This window comes from Pochonia chlamydosporia, chromosome 3 (assembly GCF_001653235.2).
Source record: "Pochonia chlamydosporia 170 chromosome 3, whole genome shotgun sequence".
Classification (NCBI taxonomy): domain Eukaryota; kingdom Fungi; phylum Ascomycota; class Sordariomycetes; order Hypocreales; family Clavicipitaceae; genus Pochonia; species Pochonia chlamydosporia.
In genome coordinates, this window is record NC_035792.1 from 5,015,486 (window position 1) to 5,037,459 (window position 21,974).

General features: G+C 49.4%; 9 protein-coding genes across 9 annotated transcripts; 4 read left to right on the forward strand and 5 right to left on the reverse strand.

The window, feature by feature from the left end:
* Positions 1-77: 77 nt before the first annotated feature.
* VFPPC_05325 (muconate cycloisomerase I, MLE) lies at positions 78-1,325 on the forward strand (the record flags this gene model as incomplete). The annotated part of the gene is made up of 1 exon (XM_018284538.1): positions 78-1,325. The coding sequence occupies one exon, from the start codon at positions 78-80 to the stop codon at positions 1,323-1,325; it is 1,248 nt and encodes a 415-aa protein (XP_018146078.1).
* A 341-nt stretch (positions 1,326-1,666) lies between these two features.
* On the reverse strand, positions 1,667-2,401 carry VFPPC_13813 (hypothetical protein; the record flags this gene model as incomplete). Its single annotated transcript, XM_018291585.1, has 3 exons — positions 1,667-1,735; positions 1,793-2,060; positions 2,124-2,401. 3 exons carry the CDS (start codon positions 2,399-2,401, stop codon positions 1,667-1,669), a joined length of 615 nt encoding a protein of 204 aa, XP_018146079.1.
* A 3,502-nt stretch (positions 2,402-5,903) lies between these two features.
* VFPPC_13814 (hypothetical protein) lies at positions 5,904-6,686 on the reverse strand (the record flags this gene model as incomplete). The annotated part of the gene is made up of 1 exon (XM_018291586.1): positions 5,904-6,686. The coding sequence occupies one exon, from the start codon at positions 6,684-6,686 to the stop codon at positions 5,904-5,906; it is 783 nt and encodes a 260-aa protein (XP_018146081.1).
* Positions 6,687-7,501: 815 nt separating this feature from the next.
* On the reverse strand, positions 7,502-8,665 carry VFPPC_05327 (glycoside hydrolase family 75; the record flags this gene model as incomplete). The annotated part of the gene is made up of 2 exons (XM_018284540.1): positions 7,502-8,436; positions 8,497-8,665. The coding sequence occupies 2 exons, from the start codon at positions 8,663-8,665 to the stop codon at positions 7,502-7,504; spliced, it is 1,104 nt and encodes a 367-aa protein (XP_018146082.1).
* A 1,794-nt stretch (positions 8,666-10,459) lies between these two features.
* On the forward strand, positions 10,460-12,563 carry VFPPC_05328 (TPA, Zn(2)Cys(6) transcription factor protein; the record flags this gene model as incomplete). Its single annotated transcript, XM_018284541.1, has 6 exons — positions 10,460-10,653; positions 10,712-10,971; positions 11,039-11,417; positions 11,467-11,594; positions 11,645-11,687; positions 11,783-12,563. The coding sequence occupies 6 exons, from the start codon at positions 10,460-10,462 to the stop codon at positions 12,561-12,563; spliced, it is 1,785 nt and encodes a 594-aa protein (XP_018146083.1).
* Positions 12,564-13,559: 996 nt separating this feature from the next.
* On the forward strand, positions 13,560-13,973 carry VFPPC_13815 (hypothetical protein; the record flags this gene model as incomplete). Its single annotated transcript, XM_018291587.1, has 1 exon — positions 13,560-13,973. The coding sequence occupies one exon, from the start codon at positions 13,560-13,562 to the stop codon at positions 13,971-13,973; it is 414 nt and encodes a 137-aa protein (XP_018146084.1).
* A 498-nt stretch (positions 13,974-14,471) lies between these two features.
* VFPPC_15936 (fungal chitosanase) lies at positions 14,472-15,484 on the reverse strand (the record flags this gene model as incomplete). Its single annotated transcript, XM_018293689.1, has 5 exons — positions 14,472-14,605; positions 14,674-14,822; positions 14,878-15,014; positions 15,078-15,143; positions 15,197-15,484. 5 exons carry the CDS (start codon positions 15,482-15,484, stop codon positions 14,472-14,474), a joined length of 774 nt encoding a protein of 257 aa, XP_018146085.1.
* Positions 15,485-17,513: 2,029 nt separating this feature from the next.
* VFPPC_05330 (beta-lactamase) lies at positions 17,514-18,674 on the forward strand (the record flags this gene model as incomplete). The annotated part of the gene is made up of 1 exon (XM_018284542.1): positions 17,514-18,674. One exon carries the CDS (start codon positions 17,514-17,516, stop codon positions 18,672-18,674), a length of 1,161 nt encoding a protein of 386 aa, XP_018146086.1.
* A 1,377-nt stretch (positions 18,675-20,051) lies between these two features.
* Positions 20,052-21,450, reverse strand: VFPPC_05332 (metalloprotease 1; the record flags this gene model as incomplete). The annotated part of the gene is made up of 3 exons (XM_018284543.1): positions 20,052-20,559; positions 20,624-21,165; positions 21,232-21,450. 3 exons carry the CDS (start codon positions 21,448-21,450, stop codon positions 20,052-20,054), a joined length of 1,269 nt encoding a protein of 422 aa, XP_018146087.1.
* Between the last annotated feature and the right edge of the window lie 524 nt (positions 21,451-21,974).

Below are 21,974 nucleotides of genomic sequence, written 5' to 3' on the forward strand. Positions count from 1 at the left end.
ACAAAGTTTCACTGAAGCTTCAGAATACTCTTGGGAGGAGATATAGACGCTGAATTTACCCCCTTTGAGTAGATACGATGCATAGCCACAGCACTCAAGAGGATCCGGAGTGGTCCACTGCATCAGCTGATTGCAGGTTGGACTTCCATGTTGGGAGCTTTAATGTGCCTTATATCTTTACTCTACAGTTTAATCCTAGCAACAACCAACTAAGCGTTTCCAGCATCACCAACGCCACCGGCCCTCACTCGTGGCTCTCATTGTCTCCGGATCAACGTACTCTGTATGCAACGGCTTGGACCGAGCCAATCTCTACCATTGCGGCATATCGGTCCGTCGACTCAGGCGACGCGTTGCAGTTGCTGGGTTCCAAACCAGTCCGAAACAAGCCGGGCTATGTCAGCTGTTCCGATACTCATATTTACTGCGTAGGGGGCAATACCGGAGAGGTGTTCAGGGTCGACAGAAACGGTGGGATAGGGGATTTGGTTCAGGAACTTGACTTCGCGATTGATGAGGAACATGAGAAACCGGACACGGGGGCCAGTCGGCATTCAGTGCCCCACGGAGATTTCGGCGGCCTTCGCCATGGTGCACATGGGTGCGACCTCAGTCACGATGAGAAGGCATTATTCGTGGCAGATATCGGTAGAAACTGCACGTGGAGTTTCTCGGTGAACAAAACTGAGAAACTCGTACTTCAAGACCAGCAGAAACATGTTGCCCCCAGGGCTGATGATGGGCCACGGCACGTTTGGCCACACCCCAATGGAAAAGTATTGTATGTTGTTCAAGAGCACAGCAGCATTGTTGACGTTTTTTATATACAAAGGGACCGGGCTGGGGTTGTAAAGAGTCTGAATCACGCCCACGGTGCCAGCCTCTTGCCAGAGGGAGAATGTGCTGCGCATTATTGGGCCGACGAGGTCCGACTCTCAACAGAATCGAACCCAAGGTATTTGTTTGCTTCCACCAGGGGTCTCGAAAGTCACACAAACGGCTACGTCTGTGTGTTTGGGCTGAATCAAAATGGTACTCTGACCCAGACGGTTGCCATTGATATTTGGGAAACACCAACTAGTGGTGGGATTGCAAATGCAATCGAGCCGGCGCCGTGGTCAACAAGGGTCTCGCAAGCGTGTCCATCAAAACACTTCATAGCCATGACTGACAGCGAAGCTTGCAAAGTCTTCATTCTCAGTTTTGACGGAAAGACAATATGCATGGTAAATTCCACCGTCCTAGAAGTACCTATGCGCAACCAGGTTGGTCAAAAGATGCTCGCACAACCAGCCACGGCAATTTGGGTTCGACCGAAGGCATGAGTATGAAGGTGATATAGCGGATAGAATGGCCTTAGAACAGCATTCATACTTTTATAGAAGTAAAGACTGTTCTTATTTTAAGAGTTAGAGGCGCCACAATGTGTTTGTCCATGTGAGAGGCATTATTCTACACAAACAGTTCTCGTAGCTTTCAAAGTAAGGTAGTTATCTACACTGGGCCTACACTGGAGAGCTCAGAGCGGAAACGAAAATGTAGCTCAAAATTCAAATACAAAACAACAGAGACAACCGTGACTGGGCGGCAAAAGAATTTGAGTCTCTTATAGCGCCCGATTCCAAGCCCTCACTTAGAACCTTAACCGGGCGTCGTCTACACGGGCTTACTTCTTGGGGCACGGTCGCCACTGAACGGCAATCTTGACAGTGAGCTTGCCACTAATGTGATCGACCTATACTAATAGTCAGAAAACTGCTTTGGTGGCATCATGAGCAGACAGGAGGCTTACGGCAATTAGCGCTGGCTTGCTCGTGGGTGAGATGTTGCATGCCGTGTTCATGTTAAGAATCGCAGTGCTACCGCCGCAGGGTGACCACGAAAAGATGCCCGGGCGTGACTGAAGGTCAAAGTTGCCGCTGTAATGTCCCTTGAGGGCAATCTTGTAGTCGACATGCTCTGCACCATTGCCCGTGAATGAAAATGTGTTGGTGCACTGGCCATTGACTCCGGCGGGTATCTCGGCGAAACCAATCATGTCAGTTTCGACAATGGAAAATCTGGACTGGTGTCAGACTCGTGTGACCATGATATGCGGAGATGGAGCCGCACGAGAGACTTACTGGAACCCAGAGTCAAATTCCATGTTAATGGTCAACTTGCAATTCTTTCTCCAGTCGGCAGGGAACGTTCCGGGGCCAGTTTCAACCTCATACTGTGAAAAGGTCGCTTCAAAAAGAGAACCGGTGGCGTCTACCTGCACATCAGCGGTCCCAGCCGGGCAGCCGCTTCCAAGCAGGCTAATGCCCCTGATCTTGACAGTGCTGGGGGCATCCCGGGTTTGGAGTGCCGCAGCAGCGGCAACACCAAAGATGGCATTGAGGCTAGTAAGGAGACGCATTTTGGACAGAAGTGAGTAGGTTGGTTATTGTGGGTTGTGGTTGACGGTTGGATCAGTTCTGTGGATGTTGGGGAAAACTGGCCGAGATGGCGGAATTTATACCTAGACCAGAGGCCTCTCTGGGGAAACAGTCGGAGCCTCTTTCCAAGCTTTGAGATGCACGAAACCCTCGACTGCATCTGGAACCGACTTGTGTATAGTTTGGGGCGAAATTCATCGCAAAAGGACCAGCTTGTATCAGCTTTAGCGAAGAACATGAGCGCTATTTTTTGAGGCGCCAGCCAAATCATACATCAATATTGATTCTTTAATATACCCAACTGATATAGACAAGGAGTAGGGTGACATGCGCAGTCAGCAGCTGCCAATTGTAGATGTCATTGTCGTATGTAACCAGCTTATTACTCAAGACAGGTCCGAAATGTCCAATACGACGATATGAATATCGGCAGCGTTACCCCACGTTAATGGTTTTTGCAAAGTCTGCAGCTGGTCTGCATTAGCCAGCCTTATTCATCAATGGCTGTTCTATGCATAAAGCTGGCGTCTCTACGTCGCCGCAGATAAGACATCAGTCTTTCACCCGCTTGAAGAATACATGTCCATCTTAGCGGGTGCATGTGTAGTAGACATGTGGAAATTTTGGAACATGCATTATATCACTCAGCATGGTTAACTTTGAAGCATAAATCATGGACCGAGTGCTCACTAGTCTCTGATCTCTATTTATAGCGGCCGCCCTATCACGATGTGCATCTCAGCCTCAGATGACGCTTCTGGAAGGTGGTTGGGGAAAGTCCAAGTAAGGGTTGTATTTGCGACGTTTAGGACAAATCCTAGAGCTTAATAGGATGGGAGTGGCGGGAAACGAAACAAGCAATGCACGCTATTCGTAGCCTTGCTCTTATTTTGCCCTATGCTTGTCGTTTGTAGATAGTACAACTTATTTCCTTGGCTAGTATACCAACGCTTACAGCAACAGACTGTGTCGTTCAAAATGTGCCGAAGCCTGTGCTGAGGGTCGTATTAGGCTCATGGGGCCGCTTCTAAGCGAGCATGATTGGGGGATAAAGTGAGTTCGTCTCATGAGATCCCGGGAGCATTGTTATTGGGTGCAACCTTGTTGAAGTCTGGGCCACTGTCAGAGATGTGCTGGTGTGTACTGACCACGGGATAGATGTCATCAACCCCTGATCATTACCATCCGCGTTCGACAGGGTTGTGGGTGGCCACACGGCTGGCGAGAAGGTCCAGACTCTAGACCACGATCAATTTGTCCCAAACTGGCTGGTGGTACATCTCGGATTGCATGCAGGGCTCCCGGACGGCACGTTCGTGTTGAACAAATGGACAACAGTGCCGACATCCCACAATTGGCGGTACAATTTAATGCACGTCAAAGGTACTAGACCCATTGATGCGGAGTTGGGATTGCTCAAAGTAGGAACATCTTGTTCCACATAGGTGCGTGAGAAAAGACGAAGCCCGCAGCAATGTACTAGCAGCTTCTTCAACTCCAGATCCCGGGCCCTCGCCAAGCTGTGTCCGCTTCCATGAGGCACGACGAATTCAGTGGTCAATCGTACCTGTCAAGTAGCCGCATATCTCCGATATTGTGCACATCGATTCTCCGGCATTTCACAGCGTAGTGGCCGGAAAGACATGCGTGCTTATACATACATAGCAGCGAGCTGGAATCTTGCGTCAAACAGAATACGTGCTCTAGCGACCAAAAATTGCACTATAGCTCTTATTGATATCATCTTCCGCCTTCTGTTGCATTTTGTCATGAAATGATAGCTTGGGCATAGCACACATGGGATACAGTTGCACATCCCAGGTAGTGACGGTTGAACTCATAGCTTCCTCAGGCTTCAGGGCACAGATAAACCCACCAATGTCTTTATGCCTCTCACAACGTCAAATTCCCGATGGAGTATAGGTCTCTAACGGAACGGTGTTGCGAAGAGGTTTATTGGTCTTGGAAACTGAGTCTGTACTGCGAGTTAAACGTGAACCGCCCCGGCCACAGGACAACTCTCACGATCATTGTGACCCGTCATTTCGCTGGGAAATATTCGCGGAGGGATGTTCCGTCATTACAAGGATAAAACAATGATTCAAATGAAAACAAATCATGAAAATGGTCAAACTGAGCTCATCTGGGAAAGAATTATCAGCCGATAAGTTTTCCATGGGCCTCCCAAAGGGGTTCGAGCTTCAGACAAAGGCCGCCGCTGCTAAATGCCAAAGTCATGACTGTCATGGTGTCACACAATCTAAAACAACAGTACTCAGTTCCGCGAACCTGTCACATTTTGAACTTGATACGTGGCCCTGGCGGAGGGAAATATGAAGACCATTTATAAAAGGCGCCGTCAATCTAGGCCCCTGCATCACTGCATGCTGTGGATTATGTTCTTTCAGCCATGTTATCATTTCTCTTTGGAACGAATAGCGCCGTGTTTCGCGAACGACAGTGAGATCCTTGCGTCTGACATGCTCACCGCTTTCTTGTCTCTGTGTCTGAAATCCCTCGGGTTGGAGGTTGGACCAAGCTTACTCTGTGCCTATCCGTTTGCAGCAAGAACAATAGGCTATTCTTGAGGATAAACTTACCTACAATGCGGGAGGACTCAAAGCGTCTTAGAATTACTGGAAGCAAACAACTCTGTGAAACTATATGTACCAGCAAAAGGAACATCCAAGACACGTTCAGCAGTACGTCTTTTGAGGATCGAGCACCTCGTCTTCTGTGTCATCATTTCATGCGACTTCTCACCAACACGGTCAAAATTGTATCGTCTTTTCGAAATGCTTGGAACCAACCTCGTCGCGCTCTTGGCCTTGATAGCCTCAGGCACCCCCCGTGTTGACGCAATCAAAGAGATCCCCGGGGTTTCTTGCTATCATGCGGAGAAGTACGCTCGCTTCGGCCACGGCGCCATGGAAGGAGGAAATCTGTGGTATCGATGCTGGGCAGACAAGGGCGAAGCAGAGGTGAACCAGCGGGGGGTTTTCAGATTCTCCTCTGGAAATAATGCTGGGTGGTTCGAATATCAGCCTGGTGATGGAAAGACGTATAGACAGCCGTTCTCAAAGTGGAGCGGTTTACTCAAACGCCACGGAGTCGAACCTTGGGGGTTTGTACGGAAGATTCACATTTATTGAAGTAAACTGCGGACTGTCAGGGCGTCTTTCGTTCGAAATGAGAGATGATTTGAGAGGGGTAGATGACTGTTAGGCAGGAAACCGAGCGCATCTCCAATGTATGTCACAGCCTGTGAGAATGTTCATACGTGGTGAAACCATCTGACATGAACTTTGGGGCAACATCTATGGGTATGGCACATAGTTTGCTGTAATGAAACATTTGCCAATAGCCTTTGGCGTTGAAACTTTTAAATTCTTGAAACAGAGTGTGGAATTGACAGCGGACCGGCGGTAGCCTGTATTCAATCTGCACATGGACTGTCCGCATCTTTAGGCCATCCCACGAGGCTTATGCTAAGCTGGCAGTATCAAGTACGAAGTTCTTGCAGGCCCAGCAGGAAATAATGAGATCTCTCTTCTCGATATCCGTCTCGTCGGCAATATTTAGCTTGTCGCCTGTCTCGTCGGCAACGGCTACTCCAGATGCATCACACCATGCTAGTTTTCCAGAACCAGCCGCTGGACGTTCTTGCACATACAGCAGTAGTTTCTTTTTCCAGTCGTCGCTATCTCGATACCCGCGTCTATGCATAAGCGCCTGCATCCTCTGGGTTTCCGCCTGCGTCAAGGCGTGCTTAATCGGAACCATGTGCCAAAACTTGTATGAGCGGCCGCTCCTCTCCATAATTACGCTGCCCTGGACAGTGCCCTTCTTCTGCCCTCTGATAACGAGGAGCGGCTTCCGGCCGAGACTAATTGGGACGTTCAGCTTTTCTCCGGCATAGAGAGTCAGGTCCTCGTCATATCGTATAAATGGTTCCTCAGACCCATCGCTCGCGGCTTCCCTCACACGACGTGCCTCGCTGGGAAGCATGTGGCTTAGTTGAAGCTGCCACGGCTTCCCAGACTGGGTGTTACGAGTAGAGATGTGATATGTTGGGAGGGATAAGCCGGCTGTCGTTTCGTATATGAAGCGCCCAGTCAAGGTAAAGAGCTGGCCAAGGCCAAGATCAAGCCCGAGAGGAGAATTTCCCTCGGACAGATTAGGCCGATTTAGTCGAAGGATGCCCGGGTGGTCGAACGCAGCACGAGGCGGTTCGCCTGTGGTTTCAACGAGACTGGTCTGACTCATTTTGGGCTGGTTCTCGAGTTTGGGATGCCTTGGAAAAGATGTCAAGCTGTATATAATGTGGTTGAGGGAATCAAGGGAAAGGAACACGGGGCAGTGAGTTTTTTTCGTGCAATCGCTAGCCACCGCTATTTATTAGAATGAACTAGTCTTTGTCTCTACAACATCAACAAAAGTTCTTGTAGTAACGAAGTCTGCCTAATAGTATGCGGGATTAAAACCCAAAGCACAGTCCTGGTCAGCATATCTACGTCATGTTACTGGGTTTGCCATTAGTGGTGATATGATGGTGCATACGCTAGTGCTTGTTCGAGGGGTTCACCAATACGAATTTACAGAATGAGGGGAAACTGGTTTCGTAACACCACTTGATGCAGCCCTGTCAACTAACTGATGTTCTAGAAGCGCAGTTTATGGCGCTTTGGTGGACAAGAAGTTGGCCAGCCGCTCCACCCTAGAAACACTACCCGGAAGCTCTCCGTGATTGTCTCCATAGCACTTGGTCACACCAGGAGGGCAGGGGGCTAAGTATCCAGGTAGGCGTTATATGTCATATGTTGCTCCGGTCTAGTTGGTAAGAATTGCGGTGTTGAACAGGCCTCGGCCCAACTAATCTACACAACAGGAAATGGAAATAGTTCACGCTTCATATTCAATTTCGTTTCAACTCAACTCTAACATACACGGCCAGCCATTTCGTATCCTTATTATCAAGTAAATATATGCAATTGGCTTCTAAAATAATCTATAACTGCTACAGGCTGTTATTTATACAGAAAAGAATAAAACAGAGCTATGTGATACTCTACAGCGCGCACTTATATAGCGCATTTGCCCTTCTTGCAAACCAGGTCGTCAGAGCACCCAGAGTCAGACTTGCACTTGGACCCTTCGCAGTGGCCTCTCCAGGAGCAAGACGGCATAGGAGGGTTAGAAGGACAGGATGATGCAGTAGACGGCGCGGTCGCCACGGCAGCTGATGTTGAAGAAGACCCAACGGAGGATACGGAAGTCGAGACAGTGGCATGTGAGGTTGGAGCCCTGCTGGGGGATGCAATCAACGTTGATGCCGGAGGAGACTGGACCACACTAGTAGCCTTGGAGGTAGACGTAGGCACGGTATTCGTACCTGGCTGGCTGCCCCCGCTGCTTCCGCCACCACCGATGCGTTGAATCAGACGATCACCTTGGGCCTGAATAGACGCTTCAAACTCAGCGTAGCTTTTGGCGTCCCAGTTGGCCCCGTCAGCTCCGGGAACTGCATCCTTGCCGCTAAAGGCGATATACAGGACATCATTGGCGTCGTGGGCACTGTTACCATTCACCTCCTTACCGTAACAAGCTTGACCGAGGGCCAACGAGGCTTCGCCTACCATAGGAGGTCCATCGTCGCCGTTGGTGTCGCCCCAAACACCGTAAATCAACTGATCGCCGCATTTGACGGCTACGATGGAGAGCGGCTCAATACCGTACTGCTGAGGGTCAAAGTTGACATAGCCTTTCTTTTTCCCCTCATTTCCCAGTACAACGTAGGGGTGGACGTAAGCATTGAGATCCTTTATGCCTTTCTTGTAGCTTCTAATCTCGTCTTGAAATGTAGTCTGGCTCTGGGTGTCGGTAGAGCTATCGCAGCTGCCGTCACCTTTTCCCAGGGCGCCATCACAGTCAATATCCATGTTTACCAGACTGCCGCCGTTTCCTTGAAGGTAAATGATACCGGAATCGGTAATGTGATCTCCGCAGTACGAGAAATCTAGCCCACGGTTAGCAATGCCGCCGGGAAGCTGGGAAAGTACTTTTTCAGTATTCCTACCTTTGGAGTCCTTTTCTTGACTGAAAAATCCGGTGGCCAGCTGATTGGTACAGCTGCCTTTAGCCTTGATTGCATCAAAAAGCGACTGCACATTTGAGGGTACATCTCTGGCAACTACAAGACCTGCCAGCAGGCCCAAGAGAGCACCTGTACTCCAAGAGTTTTGCATTGTGGGGGGAGAAATTTCGGGCAGTTGGTGAATAAGAGCTGTTAGAAAGGAAACAAGTAATGAACGACAAAAGCAAAGAATGTGAAGAGAACAATAGGAGCAGATTCAACTGCGTTTGTCTGGAACAAATGGAATCCATCAATCTCGGCGGATATCAAGGCTTCTTATACCACCTCAGAAAAGCCCCTGATCGAGACATAAAACTGTCGATTTGTGAATGTAGTTAATACAGGCTTCCATAATTGGTGGGATATAATCAACTCCATGGATGCTATTTCTTATGGAAACTTCCGGGCTGTTACCCACATGATACATCTAGAACGAATTGAGAACAGTAATTTGAAGACAAACCTTTCCTGGCATGGAAAATGAGATGAGAGGGGTCGACTAAGGTGAATTGTGGATGCGGCCTATCCTTGCACCCAGTCGTTGTCATATCGTGGCGCCGCGTTTGGGCGGATTATGCGGACAGGCAGTTTTGCACGTTGTCGGTTGCTTGCCGGTGCCGCGCTAGATAAACTCGTAACTAGAGTCTAGCCGCTGGGCTGTCTCCATATTCCCTACGTCAAACAAGTGCGAGGGAAAATTTCCCACCAGCTGCCTTCACATCGGAGATGCCCTCCTCGTCATTCGTCGTTGTCCAAGGATAAAAGCAAGAATCCAGCCGAGCCCCTGGACAAGAAGGCGGCTGTGGGACCGACTACCTGTTTCATGCACTTCCTTGGACACTTTAGTGAGCATTACGTTGCCATCTAGCCCGGCAGTAAAGTTTTAAGTGGTCGTTTTGTGGGCGGGAAAATTATTGAAGATGGGAGTTGGACAAGTGACATTTTTTTTGCGAAACAGATGATTGACGTGAGCCAGAGCCCACATCAATGGATACAACTTATACTGTCCCTCTGCATCATCGGATTGTTCCAATTTGGTGGCACTGGGCGTGAATGGCGGAGCACCTACTTTCTTTCACATCAGGGTGTAGGTAGTAGAGAAATATGGATGCGTATGAGTCCGTGGCGGGGTGCAGAAAGATGGAGATGTCTCTACGAACAGGTAAGTGAATGTTATCATAATTACCAATTTATCAGAATAACCGCTGAAAAATCTGGTCAATGGCAAGTGGCATGTTTGCCGTAGCTTGAGCATGCAGCGCTCCGTTGTTGGTGTAAGTCTCGATGCTGCTGTTTCTTGGGATACGTCCTGCCAAGGGACTATTGTTCGGATACACGTCTAAAAATGTAAAAGCATCTAGACCTACAGCGGTTGCGGGAGCAATCATACGAATACAGCCGGCACCCAACACCCGACGGCCAGATATAGTCTGGTGGATTGGTGGGAAATGTGTAGCATCACCATTGATAACGAGGAGTACCGTTTCAGTCCAGTTATGAGGCATTTCGAGCCATGAAAAATTGAACGCACATTCTTGTCACCGTGTGTACTGTAGGAATTCTGCTATAAAGACCCAAAGATCAAATAGCCAGGTTTGACTTTACTCGCTTAGCAGTAGTTGGCATGGGCAAACGTCCAGTTGGCGGCATACCCGTTGGCCTAGTTCAGTAGCACCGAATGTACGTCGAGATGAGCAGCATCAGGGGCCTACACTCAGTCTAGTACCCCTATGCTGTTCTACTTTATCCGTCAAACCCTGCTGTGGCCTGTTTAACCGTGCTGACATGTCCAGGAATGGGCCGGCCGGCCCACACATGCCGCCACACATCTTGTCGGCACACTGACCTGACTTGTCTACGTTTTGATAACCATTCGGGACTAAGATCCGCAGCTTGTTCGCAAAGTATGGAGGTATCAAGCAACTCAGAGGATGCTAACAGGAAGCGACCTAGGAGAAACGCAAGCCATACCAGAATTCTAGCTGCCTGTGATGCATGCCGGGCCAGCAAGACGCGATGCGACTCTGTCCGACCGACATGTGCGAAATGCGCTGAGCGAGGTCTAGACTGCAACTACCCGGACAAGGATCCCTTCTCAGCGTGCGCTCCATCCTTTGACATGAGAGGCACTTGGCAATGCTAACCTCTGGCTTCCCAGCTTTGAAACACTGGGCAAGAAGATATTGATCGCCGTTGAGGAGCAGGGGCGCCTGCTGACGGCAGCTGCGGGCAGGACTCCTCAGCGGCCTCTGGATATGGATGGAGTGAATTTGGAGACACTTTCGCGTAAAGACACTCCTTGGACCCCAATCACAGGTTCTGACATGATCTTGAACTGGACCGTATTTCCGTTGGACAAGCCGGTGAGCACGTTTCCACCATCGCATTACGCCGAGAAGGGGAGACCCGGTGATATCGGTGAGTGCCATCTCTTGAAGTCTTGAGGAATCGGGAGTTGGTCATGGCCCGTACTGATGAGCCACAGAGAGCCCGGACCTGTCACTAGAACGCATGATTGAGCTGCGGGATATCTACATGACCAAGATTCAAGTAAAGAACCCCATTGTGGATGCGGATCAGCTCAACGACCACATCAGGTACGTATTAGAGCATGGTTTCGGGTGGTCGACCACGTCGTGCCTCGTGCTATTGGTATTTGCTTTGGCTGCCATCTGGGGAAACTACCCCGATGATGAACGACACACTGTAGAGGTTGATCCCTCCCAGACACGACGCATCACCATTGCAGTGCCCGATCATCGTATGAGAGAGTCTTTGATGTACATTACCATGGCACAGAAACGAATGTCCACGGCATACCTAGACGACTCGCTTCTTGGCGTGGTGTGTTTCTGCCTGTTTGGGTATGTTGCCCGCCGGGATACCATGAAGAAGCCGTGCTAACAGATCGAGAATGTGGTATCAATACAACATTGAGCCGATCCCGGGATGGAAGATGTTCCGCACTGCATCGATGATGTGGGAGGCATATAACTTGAAGCATTCCGATGGCAAGACGACTCGGTCCAAGCAGGAAGAGAGTATGTAGTCTGGACCGTCGGCGATGCTCTTACTAATGGCCGATCTATAGGCCTGGAGCAGCGATTATATTGGACATGTCTCAAATCTGAATGGTAAACAAGCTTTCACCCAGCCATCACAAATGCTAGTTGCTATTCAAACCGGTTTAGTTTTGGCGTGGAGTTTAGTCACAACTGACAAGACTCAGCGAGATACGGCACGAACTTAATGGACTCCCTTGCTGCACCTTGCAGGAGTCATCCTTCCCTTACTCACTACCTACCTTTCCGACGATTGCCAGCTTTGAACAAAGCCCCGGAGACAATCAACAATCGACTACCCTTTCCTATTACTACTACCTCGCCGAGATATCGCTGCGCCGGCTCCTCAACCGCACTCGTGGCGCTGCTACTCGGCTGTCACCGACGATTGACTCATTTACAGCATCCCAGGTTGCCGACACCGTCCAGAAACTCGAAGGCCAGCTTCAGCAGTGGTTAGATTGCTTGCCTCCGGTACTCCGATTTCGCATCCCGCCCGACTCGCGACCACCCCCGGAAGAACCCGAGCTCATAAAGCTGATACGTGAGCGGTATGTCGAGGTTCGCGAGCTTCTCTGCCGTGCTTACCTGTATATGTGCCTTCATGGCGGCATGCGACTCACCCGATCACAAGCCGAATCATTTGGCTCACGTGCATCCATGGGCCTGAAACTAAGCGTCTATCGAATCCAGACGGAAAACCCATTTTTTCGCCATCCCGGGTCGTGGGGAGCGTGCCGCGTGCGGTTTAATCATGCTCTGTGCCTCATTGCTGCATTCCGTGGAAAGCAGGCTGGTATAGAGTCCGCGGCACACATCATCGTACCGCCGAAGTGGAAAGACTGCGTAGACATGGTTCGGGAGCGGTTGGAGGTCTGGGGTGAGGAAGGAGGAGGTATAAAGGAGCTAGGCACTTTACTAGATTGGCTAAAGGGCCTATATATGTAGATACAAATTAACTTCTTCCTGTTGCCCCGAATTCGTGGGACGTGAGCGCCAAGATCTCAGTGGTCAGTCATATTGCATGACCCGTACCAGGATGGCCAAAACCACAATCAATCCACTTCAAATAATACAGCAATCGTTACGCGAACAAGCCAGAATTACAGTTTTCGCAAAATCTACTCTAGCTAGGCCAGGGATAGCATCAGCGCCAAGTGCATTCTCAGATGCCCCCCTTAACTGTTTCGAAACTGGCACCACTTCCACCCACCCCAACAACAACTGATTGACCCCCAAACGGCAGCACCAGCCCCCGAAAAGCGCTCGTAACGGGGTTTGGCATGTCCTGATACGGCAATTAATCAATTGACTAATGTGTGATACTGCTGACGGCGCTATCCCTATTCACAGGCACTATTCGGCTAAACAATCCCATCATATGACTACCTTCAACTCCCAAAGAGCCGTATGACTTTTCGTCATCAGCCAGGCTTTATTACATAGTGAGAAACCGTTGCCCGCAGATGCTTGTTGACATATTCCGCCGTTGCTTGTTCGTTTGCATCCCGTTTAGCACTGCCGTTTTTCCAGAACGTCGCGGCTAACTGTCCAAGTGCTCTCGTATGCCGATCGATTAGGCATCGTTATTACTGATGTGCTGAGTTGGATGGCATTTAGATTTATCCGCGAATAGCTACGAGCACTTGTACAATGTGCCTTGGCATGTGGAGCTCGGTACATCAGCACTATATTGATCTCACGGAGATCTCATCCCCTTGCCGGCATGGTGCGTTGCAGAGATGCCGATCATCCCCAGATTGACGTCACGCCTGGTCAAGAAGTCGGCATCGCCGCTCAAAATCAGCCGGTAGAGAAGAGAGTGGTGTATAAATCTAGGTATATATAAGTTGGATGCGATTTCTTTTTTTCGCAAACTCAAATTACCTAGCCCACGCATACAAAACTCATTTATCTGTCTCACATTCGTCTTTACTATACAACATGCTCAAGTCTCTCCCATTCTTGTTGCTGGCTGCTACCGGCTCCCAAGCACTATGGCTTGCAATTGCGGACATGACCTACTACACCAACACGAACGGCGGTGGACAATATGGTTCTCCCTTCTGCCAGGTTGGCAAGGGCGATAATCGCGACCAGGCTGCGTCTCAGGCTGGCAGCACCGTGCACGCAACCGCACTCGGGGGGGTTCAGAAGTGCAGTGAGCTGCCATATTCCAAGGGAAATCAGTTAGGGGGTTTTTGGAACGACCATGGCACCATTAATTACGAAGATTCCAACTGGCATTGGTACTGTAACCCCGGAAGTGGCTCTTCTGGTGCTTGCGATGCTGGCAATGGGGCTCCGAAGAGAAAGAGATCGGTCGATGGCGTCAAGGCTACAGAGTTTGTAGCCTAAAACATGTACTGGTGGGTTACACTGAATTTGTAATGGGGGAATTGTCCCAGGATAGAGGCAACGCGTGTATTTAGACATTAATACCACGGTGTTGCAGCGTCACTACAGCATCTTGATCTCAACAAACGCCCAGCCGCGTTTACAACTTTACCCCAAAGATACGTATATATGTAATTAAACATGCATCTATTCGGCGAGAAATTAGTGTGGATTAACTTGAAGTCTAATTTTACGTGTAGTAGGACTAAATTGATAGATAGTTGTTCGGCCTAGCGGAGTTGAATCAACATGTCTGCTTCTGAACCTAATCAAGAAACCAGCTGCGGCAATAAGCGACATAGTTTACGGAACTGTTGATTGAATATTTATAATCCCGCCTAACTTAACATTCTGGAATTCGGAACGTTGAAATTATTCTCAACTTATGAGCACACAGAACAGAGGCTACCCGGACGCTTGGTGTGCCTGTTTCGAATCGTCCCAATGGCCGTAATCCCCTTAGAGGCCCAAGTTTCCAACAAGATCTTTCATCAACTGGTCGCCCAGGCTCTTGAGCGCAGCAAAGTTGGTAACGTAGTTGTTGCCAATGGCGCTGTTAGGAAGAACCGAATTTTCGCCCGTGAAGAAGATGTCTATAGCTGGTGTTTAGCAAACGATGGACAGAGTCTTATAAGTACACAGAAATCTCCTCAGCACTCACAAGTAACGTCTGCAGGCGTATGTCCATTGTTGCCATTCAGGCCCTCAGATGGAAAACAAGTTCTAGCCATCAACCATGAAGCTTCACCAATCTCTTCGGGCGAGTCGCCGTCCGTATCACCAAAGACGCCGTAATAGAGCTTGCCTCCGCTTGTGTATTGTTAGCAGTAGTTTCCCAAAGACTTTGGAAAATGCTACGCCGTACCAAATTACTGCGACGAGGTTGTTCCCGGCAAGTTCGCTAGAATGCTCACTTGCAAACTTGTCTGGAATAACAACAAATGGCACCTCATAGGCCGCGAGGGCTCCAAAATTCGTCTCGTCCTGGCCGTCAGGGTTTCCCTATGACTCGCTGGGTTAGATACAACAGACTGTAGGTAGTATAGGTGCGAGAAGCTCAAGTACCTCGCATTTGTAATCGAGTCCATCACAGTCTACGTCCATGTCGGCAACGAAAACATAGGCAGCTCCCTGGTTTTCGCGTTAGCAATGCCAGAGCATAACTTATTAGTGGTATCACTAACCTTGGAAAATCCAGCCCAGTCGCTGTGGATGGTTGCCTTCTTCGAAGACCCCTCTGAGAGAACATAGGACGCATCTTTCGGTACCTTCGAGGCCTTGGCGGCGGCTGCGGCTACCTTTGATACTGGCAGCGAAGAGTCACCTGAAAACCAAGCCGCTGGTGGGCCGGCATTGGGCTTGTTGTAGTCCGCCCCGTTGACTTTGGTGGGAATGGCGGCTCTGGCGGGAAGAACAGCACGGGCGAGCCCAATAACGGCTGTCAAAGCCATCAAGTGATTGGAGAGCATCATGATGTTGGGTACAAGTTTATTTCAAGAGATGAGGGAAGTTTGCTTAAAGTATACGCTGTGAGCATTGGTTTTATTACTGTTTTCTTGCTATTAAGCTGAGGATATTTATATACAGCCACATGGAGCAGTAGCACACAGAAAAGCGCCGTGAATCTGAGGAATTTTCTATATCGACGTCAAATCTCAACCACATCGGTGCTCCGTGTAGTCCGGTAAGGTCCGGGCCGGCATTAGGTCTGATAAGAAACCGCTTCATCATATAGTGTCCAGATGTATGCAGGCATTGACATCTCTTAGCGAAATGCACCCCGCGTTTTGTTGCATTCCCAGATCCACCAATCAAGCAACACGAGCAAGGCGTTAAGGAGAAGTTATCGTGCCCTTGTTAACCGAATGCAACTAATTTATTGCCGCTATAGCCGTTACAGCCTATAGACAACGCCAACCACAGACAGAAAACCTAGGCTAACCTAAGCTTTTCCACACATAAATAGCCAAGTCCTTTGGTTTCGGAACTCCAGTGCCGAAAACGTTTGCCAACCTCAACTCGACAGGCTTTAAAAGACGCGTATGGAACGTTACAGTGTGTTGTTGTTTTTGGAGATGCCACTCACCGGCAATGCCATTTAACAACAATAGCAAAACCCGGGCCGGCACCAGCGGTGGCGGTGACGAATAGATATGTTCCGCAACTCCTACAATGTTGACCCAATTGTTACCAGATAACTTGGACTAGCATCAGATAGTTCCGATTGCGCGTTGCGTGTATTTGATTGATGGAATTCATTACTTTGCAAACGGCGGCGTACATTGGGAGTTTGTATGAGCCCACCCCGAGACCAGGTACGAATTTCCGGGTCCAGGTTGCGCTATCAGAGTTTGTCCATTTCTAGCCACGAGGCCAAGTACAGACGATACGAGTCGCATAAGGATAAGTCGTCTGTCTAATTGTAGACTAAAGCTTCCGTTATCTGTGACTCAAGTCGCACGATTAGGCTTGTAAGAATAGGCGCATGGGGTCGCAAATGTCTAGTACAAATGCGCTACACCTGTATCAGTGAACATGACCGCTAGGTAGTTGGATCTCGCACATGGGAACACTCCGCTCACCTAAAGAGATAGTTTTGATCGGAACCGTTAACAATCTATGTGGCCAGGCATTCTTCCATTAAAAGCCACTAACTACGGGAATGTCGTTCAACGCATAGCTAGCCGTTTAGACAAATGTATAACCCGTCCGGCCTGTTGTATGCAAAGAGCCCATGTTTTCTGATGCCGAACGAACAACTTGCAGCAGAGTTGTGGAAACACCATCCAGAGAAGGGGTTTTACAAATGCATGCCCGGCAGCAGGTATATGTATTTGAGCGCTCGTCGCAGTTGCGCAAATTCCAGGATTAAGAAGTATCTTACCTCTTGCCGTCGTAGGGACTTGATGTTAACGATGCACGCATGGTTGTATTCTAGGCACCATTTCCGGTTGTACAAGACACCTGTCCGCACGACCTCTTTCGACACGCATGAGCTGTTGTGTCATCACTTTCAATGTTGCCAGTGGAAGGCAGAGAACCGTATCTTCGTTCACTCTGGCCCTATTTGGCGTCGTCCATGTACACGTGTGTCCTGAATTCAGGCTTGGCGCCGTGTACAATAGAAACACGGTGCAACTGTCGTTTAGCTTAACGGCTCTATTGTCAGATTTTTATGCCTTTGCTCTGTGTTGATGCTGTCGTGCCGCACAACAAATCTGCGAACTAAGTCTGCCGAGGTTAGACAACAGTTGTACGCCCCCGATGTAGATCATCAAAACATATGCCCGTACCGTGCTGACATCAGCACTAAGACGTCGAATATATTTGTCCTCACAGCACAACGAGTTTGATGGCTGCCTATTCCACCTTGCAGAATCACCCCGCCCCCGTTTTCCATCGTCTTTATTAAATAAACTTGCCCAAAGTTATACTGAGCAACTTTGACATATCAACCGTCGCATTCGACGGTGTAATTATACCAATCATACAATTGTACGGATGGATTCGGTTCAAGGTGAGTGCGATCCCAGATTCGCCAGAGTCAAGGAACTCCTTGCGCAATACCTTGATTCAAACGAGGAACTGGGTGCATCCATCTGCATCAATCTTGATGGCAGAACTGTTGTCGACATTTGGGGGGGACATGCAGACTTGGAACGGACCGAGCCATGGACAAAGAACACGGTTGGGCCGGTTTGGTCGACAACAAAATGCGTCACCAACTTGGCTGCTTTGATTCTGATCGATCGCGGTCTCCTTGACCCAGGAGAAAAGGTCGCGAAATACTGGCCGGAATTTGCGGCAAACGGAAAGCAAGACGTTGAAGTCCGACACATTCTGAGCCACACCTCCGGCCTGGCAGCATGGGACACCCCAATCACAGTGGAAGATATTTACGACGTACCAAGCGCAACGGCAAAGTTGGCCCGCCAAGCTCCTTGGTGGACACCTGGCACATCATCTGGGTATCATCTGATTAGTCAAGGTCACCTCGTCGGGGAGCTTGTACAAAGAGTTAGTGGCAAGTCTCTCAGAGACTTTGTCAAAACCGAGATTGCAGTGCCACTTGGTGCAGATTTTCAGATTGGCGCCGACGAAGAAGACTGGGATCGAATTTGTGATATTGTTCCTCCGCCACCACCCTCTGTCATGCCAGACGGTATTGACCCAGAGAGTGTCATGATGAAAGCTTTTAATGGAACTCCCATGAAGGCTGAGAACGCTTCAACTGCAGAGTTCCGCAGGGCTAGATTGGGGGGCATGGGCGGCTTCGGCAACGCCCGGTCTGTCGTTCAAATCCTCTCGGCCATCACCCTCGGCGGTTCTGCTGCCGGGAAACAGCTCCTGTCACAAAAGACAGTCGATTTGATCTTCGCAGAGCAATCAAATGGGATGGACTTGGTTCTTGCCACTCCACTCACGTTTGGAGTCGGGTTTGCCCTAGCCACCAAGGCTCAGACGAATGGATGGGTTCCGCAGGGTAGGACGTGTTTCTGGGTTGGTTGGGGAGGCTCGGCTGGTATCATGGACATGGACAAAAGGATGACTATAGGCTACACAATGAATAAAATGGGAGAGGGTATGGTGGGATCGTCTCGAACCGAAGGCTACGTCAGGGCCATCTACTCGGCTATGTCTGACGTGGAGGCTGACGTGTAGATATTGGGCAACGGGATGGTGTGCGTTACAGGACACAATCTCAACCCATCCCCAAGCAGAGGATCAATCTATTAAGTACATATTACGGGGAAGCAGACGTGAGGTGTGCAAATGCCTTCTGGGCGTGCTATGATTGCTTCTAAGCGGCGCGGATTTTCTGGAGAGATTCGTCTTGCGCTGGTTAGCAAACCAATTTGGAGTGTGCCCGGCGATACCGTATGCCCACAGGGGAACGGATCAATTTCCGGGCTAGGTTTACGTCGGTTCCAGCAAGGCTGTGAGCAAGAAGAAGCAAGTTCTCTGGATGTAGCTGGTGGATGGAGGATTGGAGAGGAAGTAGTCGTGATCAAGATAATCGTCGTCCAACCTTAGAGACAATTACGAGCTTCCATGGTAGAGAAGCGACCCAAGCTGATTTAGCGTCTCCCACTTGCCTAGCGCCTCGATATGCTGGGCACAAACACGTCCTCTGCTTTGTTTCTATGCGCGCTGGCAGATGCTTAAATTCTAGTGTCAAGTAGTATGTAACAAACTAGAAAAAACTGCTTCCCAAAGTAGGTATAAGCTTCCTAAAGTAGCCAAATTTAGAGAGAGAGCACTACCTATCATAATATTTTACAGCTTGTAGTTACCATTATAGCTACCTTTGCAGATGGCTTCGCAAATATCTCCACATTCAATTGCAGTTAGTATGCGGTTTAATTTATGCAGCCCTTTAAATTCAGGGGTGGAAGACGCGCACAGGCATGGGGAGTCTCAAAGCATAACAACCAGGTGTGCTGACTAGTGCCACTATGCATTCAAAAACTAACAGCCAGGCGTTTAGTTGTCCTCTTCCCTTCAATGTTAACAATTCAATGTTAGGTTACTAACGTGATGCTACGTCTCCAGGGCAATGATGTGCACCCACTTTCGACCTACTAGGCGCCTTCCAACACAGCAGCTGATACTACCACAATCACGCCAATTTCGCCATCGTCTGCCAGCAACAGAGAGATGTTTTGCGATATTAACTCCCGTGTTATCGCCGTTTGCAGCAAATGAAATCTCAGACGCTGAGCGAAAGCAAGAGCAGATATCAATAAGCTCGAGAATCTTTACATGGCGCACGACGGACTCTCTCATCTGGACAGTTTTCGCTTGTACCTTCAGCAAAGAAACATCGACAAATGGGGACTTGTTATCTACCGTTGCCCGTACAAAAATAACGCTGCCTGGATTCAGATCAAGAAAGTCACCAAATCGCGCATACTACAATCCATCTCGGAAAGAAACCGTAGCCGCAAGAGCGAGAAGGGTCATTCTGCTTTATGCAATATTGCCGAGACTACATACAGCATCCTGTGCGTCTGCGATCTGTCCCAACATTGTCTTGAATCATCTCATCTTCTTGCGAGCAATGTGAACTAGCCCCGAATCATCTGGCTCCCCTGCATCATTCAGCTGGGCAATATGAACCAATTCAAGCTCGTTAGCATCAGCATTGGCCCCCTCACGTCGAGCAAAGTGCACTGGACTGGGTGTATCGGCTTCCTCCTCTGGCTCGCTTGGGACAACAGGAAAGGGGTGGCGGGCAGAAAGGCCGTCTTGGCTTCTGTCTCTTGAGACGGCCGTGCCATTACGAGGCTGAGGAGAGCATTGCGGGTTTTGCTTCGGACCTTGCGGTTGTCCGGACTTGGCTGGGTGGCCGCGATTCCCTGGCCCTAGAAGTTCCAGCCCGCTATTACCTTTTGGATTACCTTTTGGGCGCGTTGCTGGGTTCTGGGGAGTTGTCGGGGGGCGATTTTTGTTGGTTATTGTGACATTTTGATATTTCAAGCGACTGAGTGCCGCCTGGCGCATCTGGTCGAATTGAGCTTGACTGAATTTATACTGCACGCCGTTCCTGTAACGACATACGTTAGTTGTTCGCTCTAATGCTTTTTTGAGCCACGGGTAGCGAGACATACACCGACACAGCGTCCATAATATTTCTAACGCCTGCTCCTCCCGTCTGGCCACCTAGGCCTGCATGAGGAAGGCTAAGCCAGTGGCCCATCTCGTGCGTTGTTGTCGGTGAGGCTTGTCTTGTGTTGATGCCAGTACCGCTTTGGCGTCCAAAAAGGCTTCCCAGAAGTCCTCCCAATTGTCCTCCAGGAGGGTTTCCTTCTCCAGTCCCACCATTGCCACGACTCTCGTTCGGTAGAGTGTCCATAGCCACGACACATCCGTCCTTGTTACCAATACTCCTCGCAATGTTGGTGCCGGGTTGTGGCAAGACGCAAACCCCCTTCACTCCAGCGCCCTGATTAGTCGGGAGGTAAACAATGTTAAGCGTGCTTGTATTGCCTTGATGGACCTCGGCCTTTAAGCTGTCCATGGCCTGGCCATTGGTCAAGCCAGCAGTGCAGCGTGCATCATCGATTCGAGAAACGTTTTGCATGGTAAACTTGATCTTAGATCCGTCTAGGAAGGCGTTCATTTGGTCAACAGCCTTCTGGGCGACACTGTCCTTGACGTAAAGTGTTAGCATGGGAAATTTTGCTCGTCTCTCGATGTACTCTAGATCACGACTTACTGAAGGGCATTTTGCCCCCTGTACGCAGCACAAATGCACAACACAGCCCAAGTTGATGTCTGCTCCATTGTCCGGCTGAGAGCCCTGTCGCTTGAATATCTCGCGCTCCTCTGCGCTGACGCTTCGTGCACCACAGTAATGCACAGGCCGGCTAGTCATATCCATAGGGTTAGCTACACAAGCTGCGGCCATGAGGCCAGAGACGAGAAAGAGCAGCATCACGATAATACTAGCGTTTAGGTATATACGTAAGGCCAGCAAACAAAGGTGGTAGCTGAGGTTAAGACAAAGAAATGTAGAGATAAGAAAGGAGCGTTGAACGGAAGTCTTCTTTTTGGCCGTCTAATTTCAGCCTAGCATAACTGTTGGCAAGTGGAGGGGACTGTCTTCCTAAGTAGTTATACGGCCATGGCAATAAAAGTCCAATTGCCCTAGCCTTTGTAGTTAGCTAAGGGGTTCTGTATGCTACGCCCCATTGAGGCACTCTGCCGTCAGATGTATAGTATCATGACGTGGGCTCCACGGCAAGCGCAGAAGCAACAACATAAGGCCAGCCATAGCAATCTAAAAGGGAACTACAACCCCAACCTAATCAGCCTTGCGGCTCTTACACTAAATTAACCGCGAGTAATTATCCATTTTAAGAGATCGTTTGTTTGTTTCAGAGAGAAGCTACAGTAATGTACTAAGAGAGACGTCCTTGGTCTGGTCTTAGGTATAACAGTTCTGCGGTCTAAACGGGT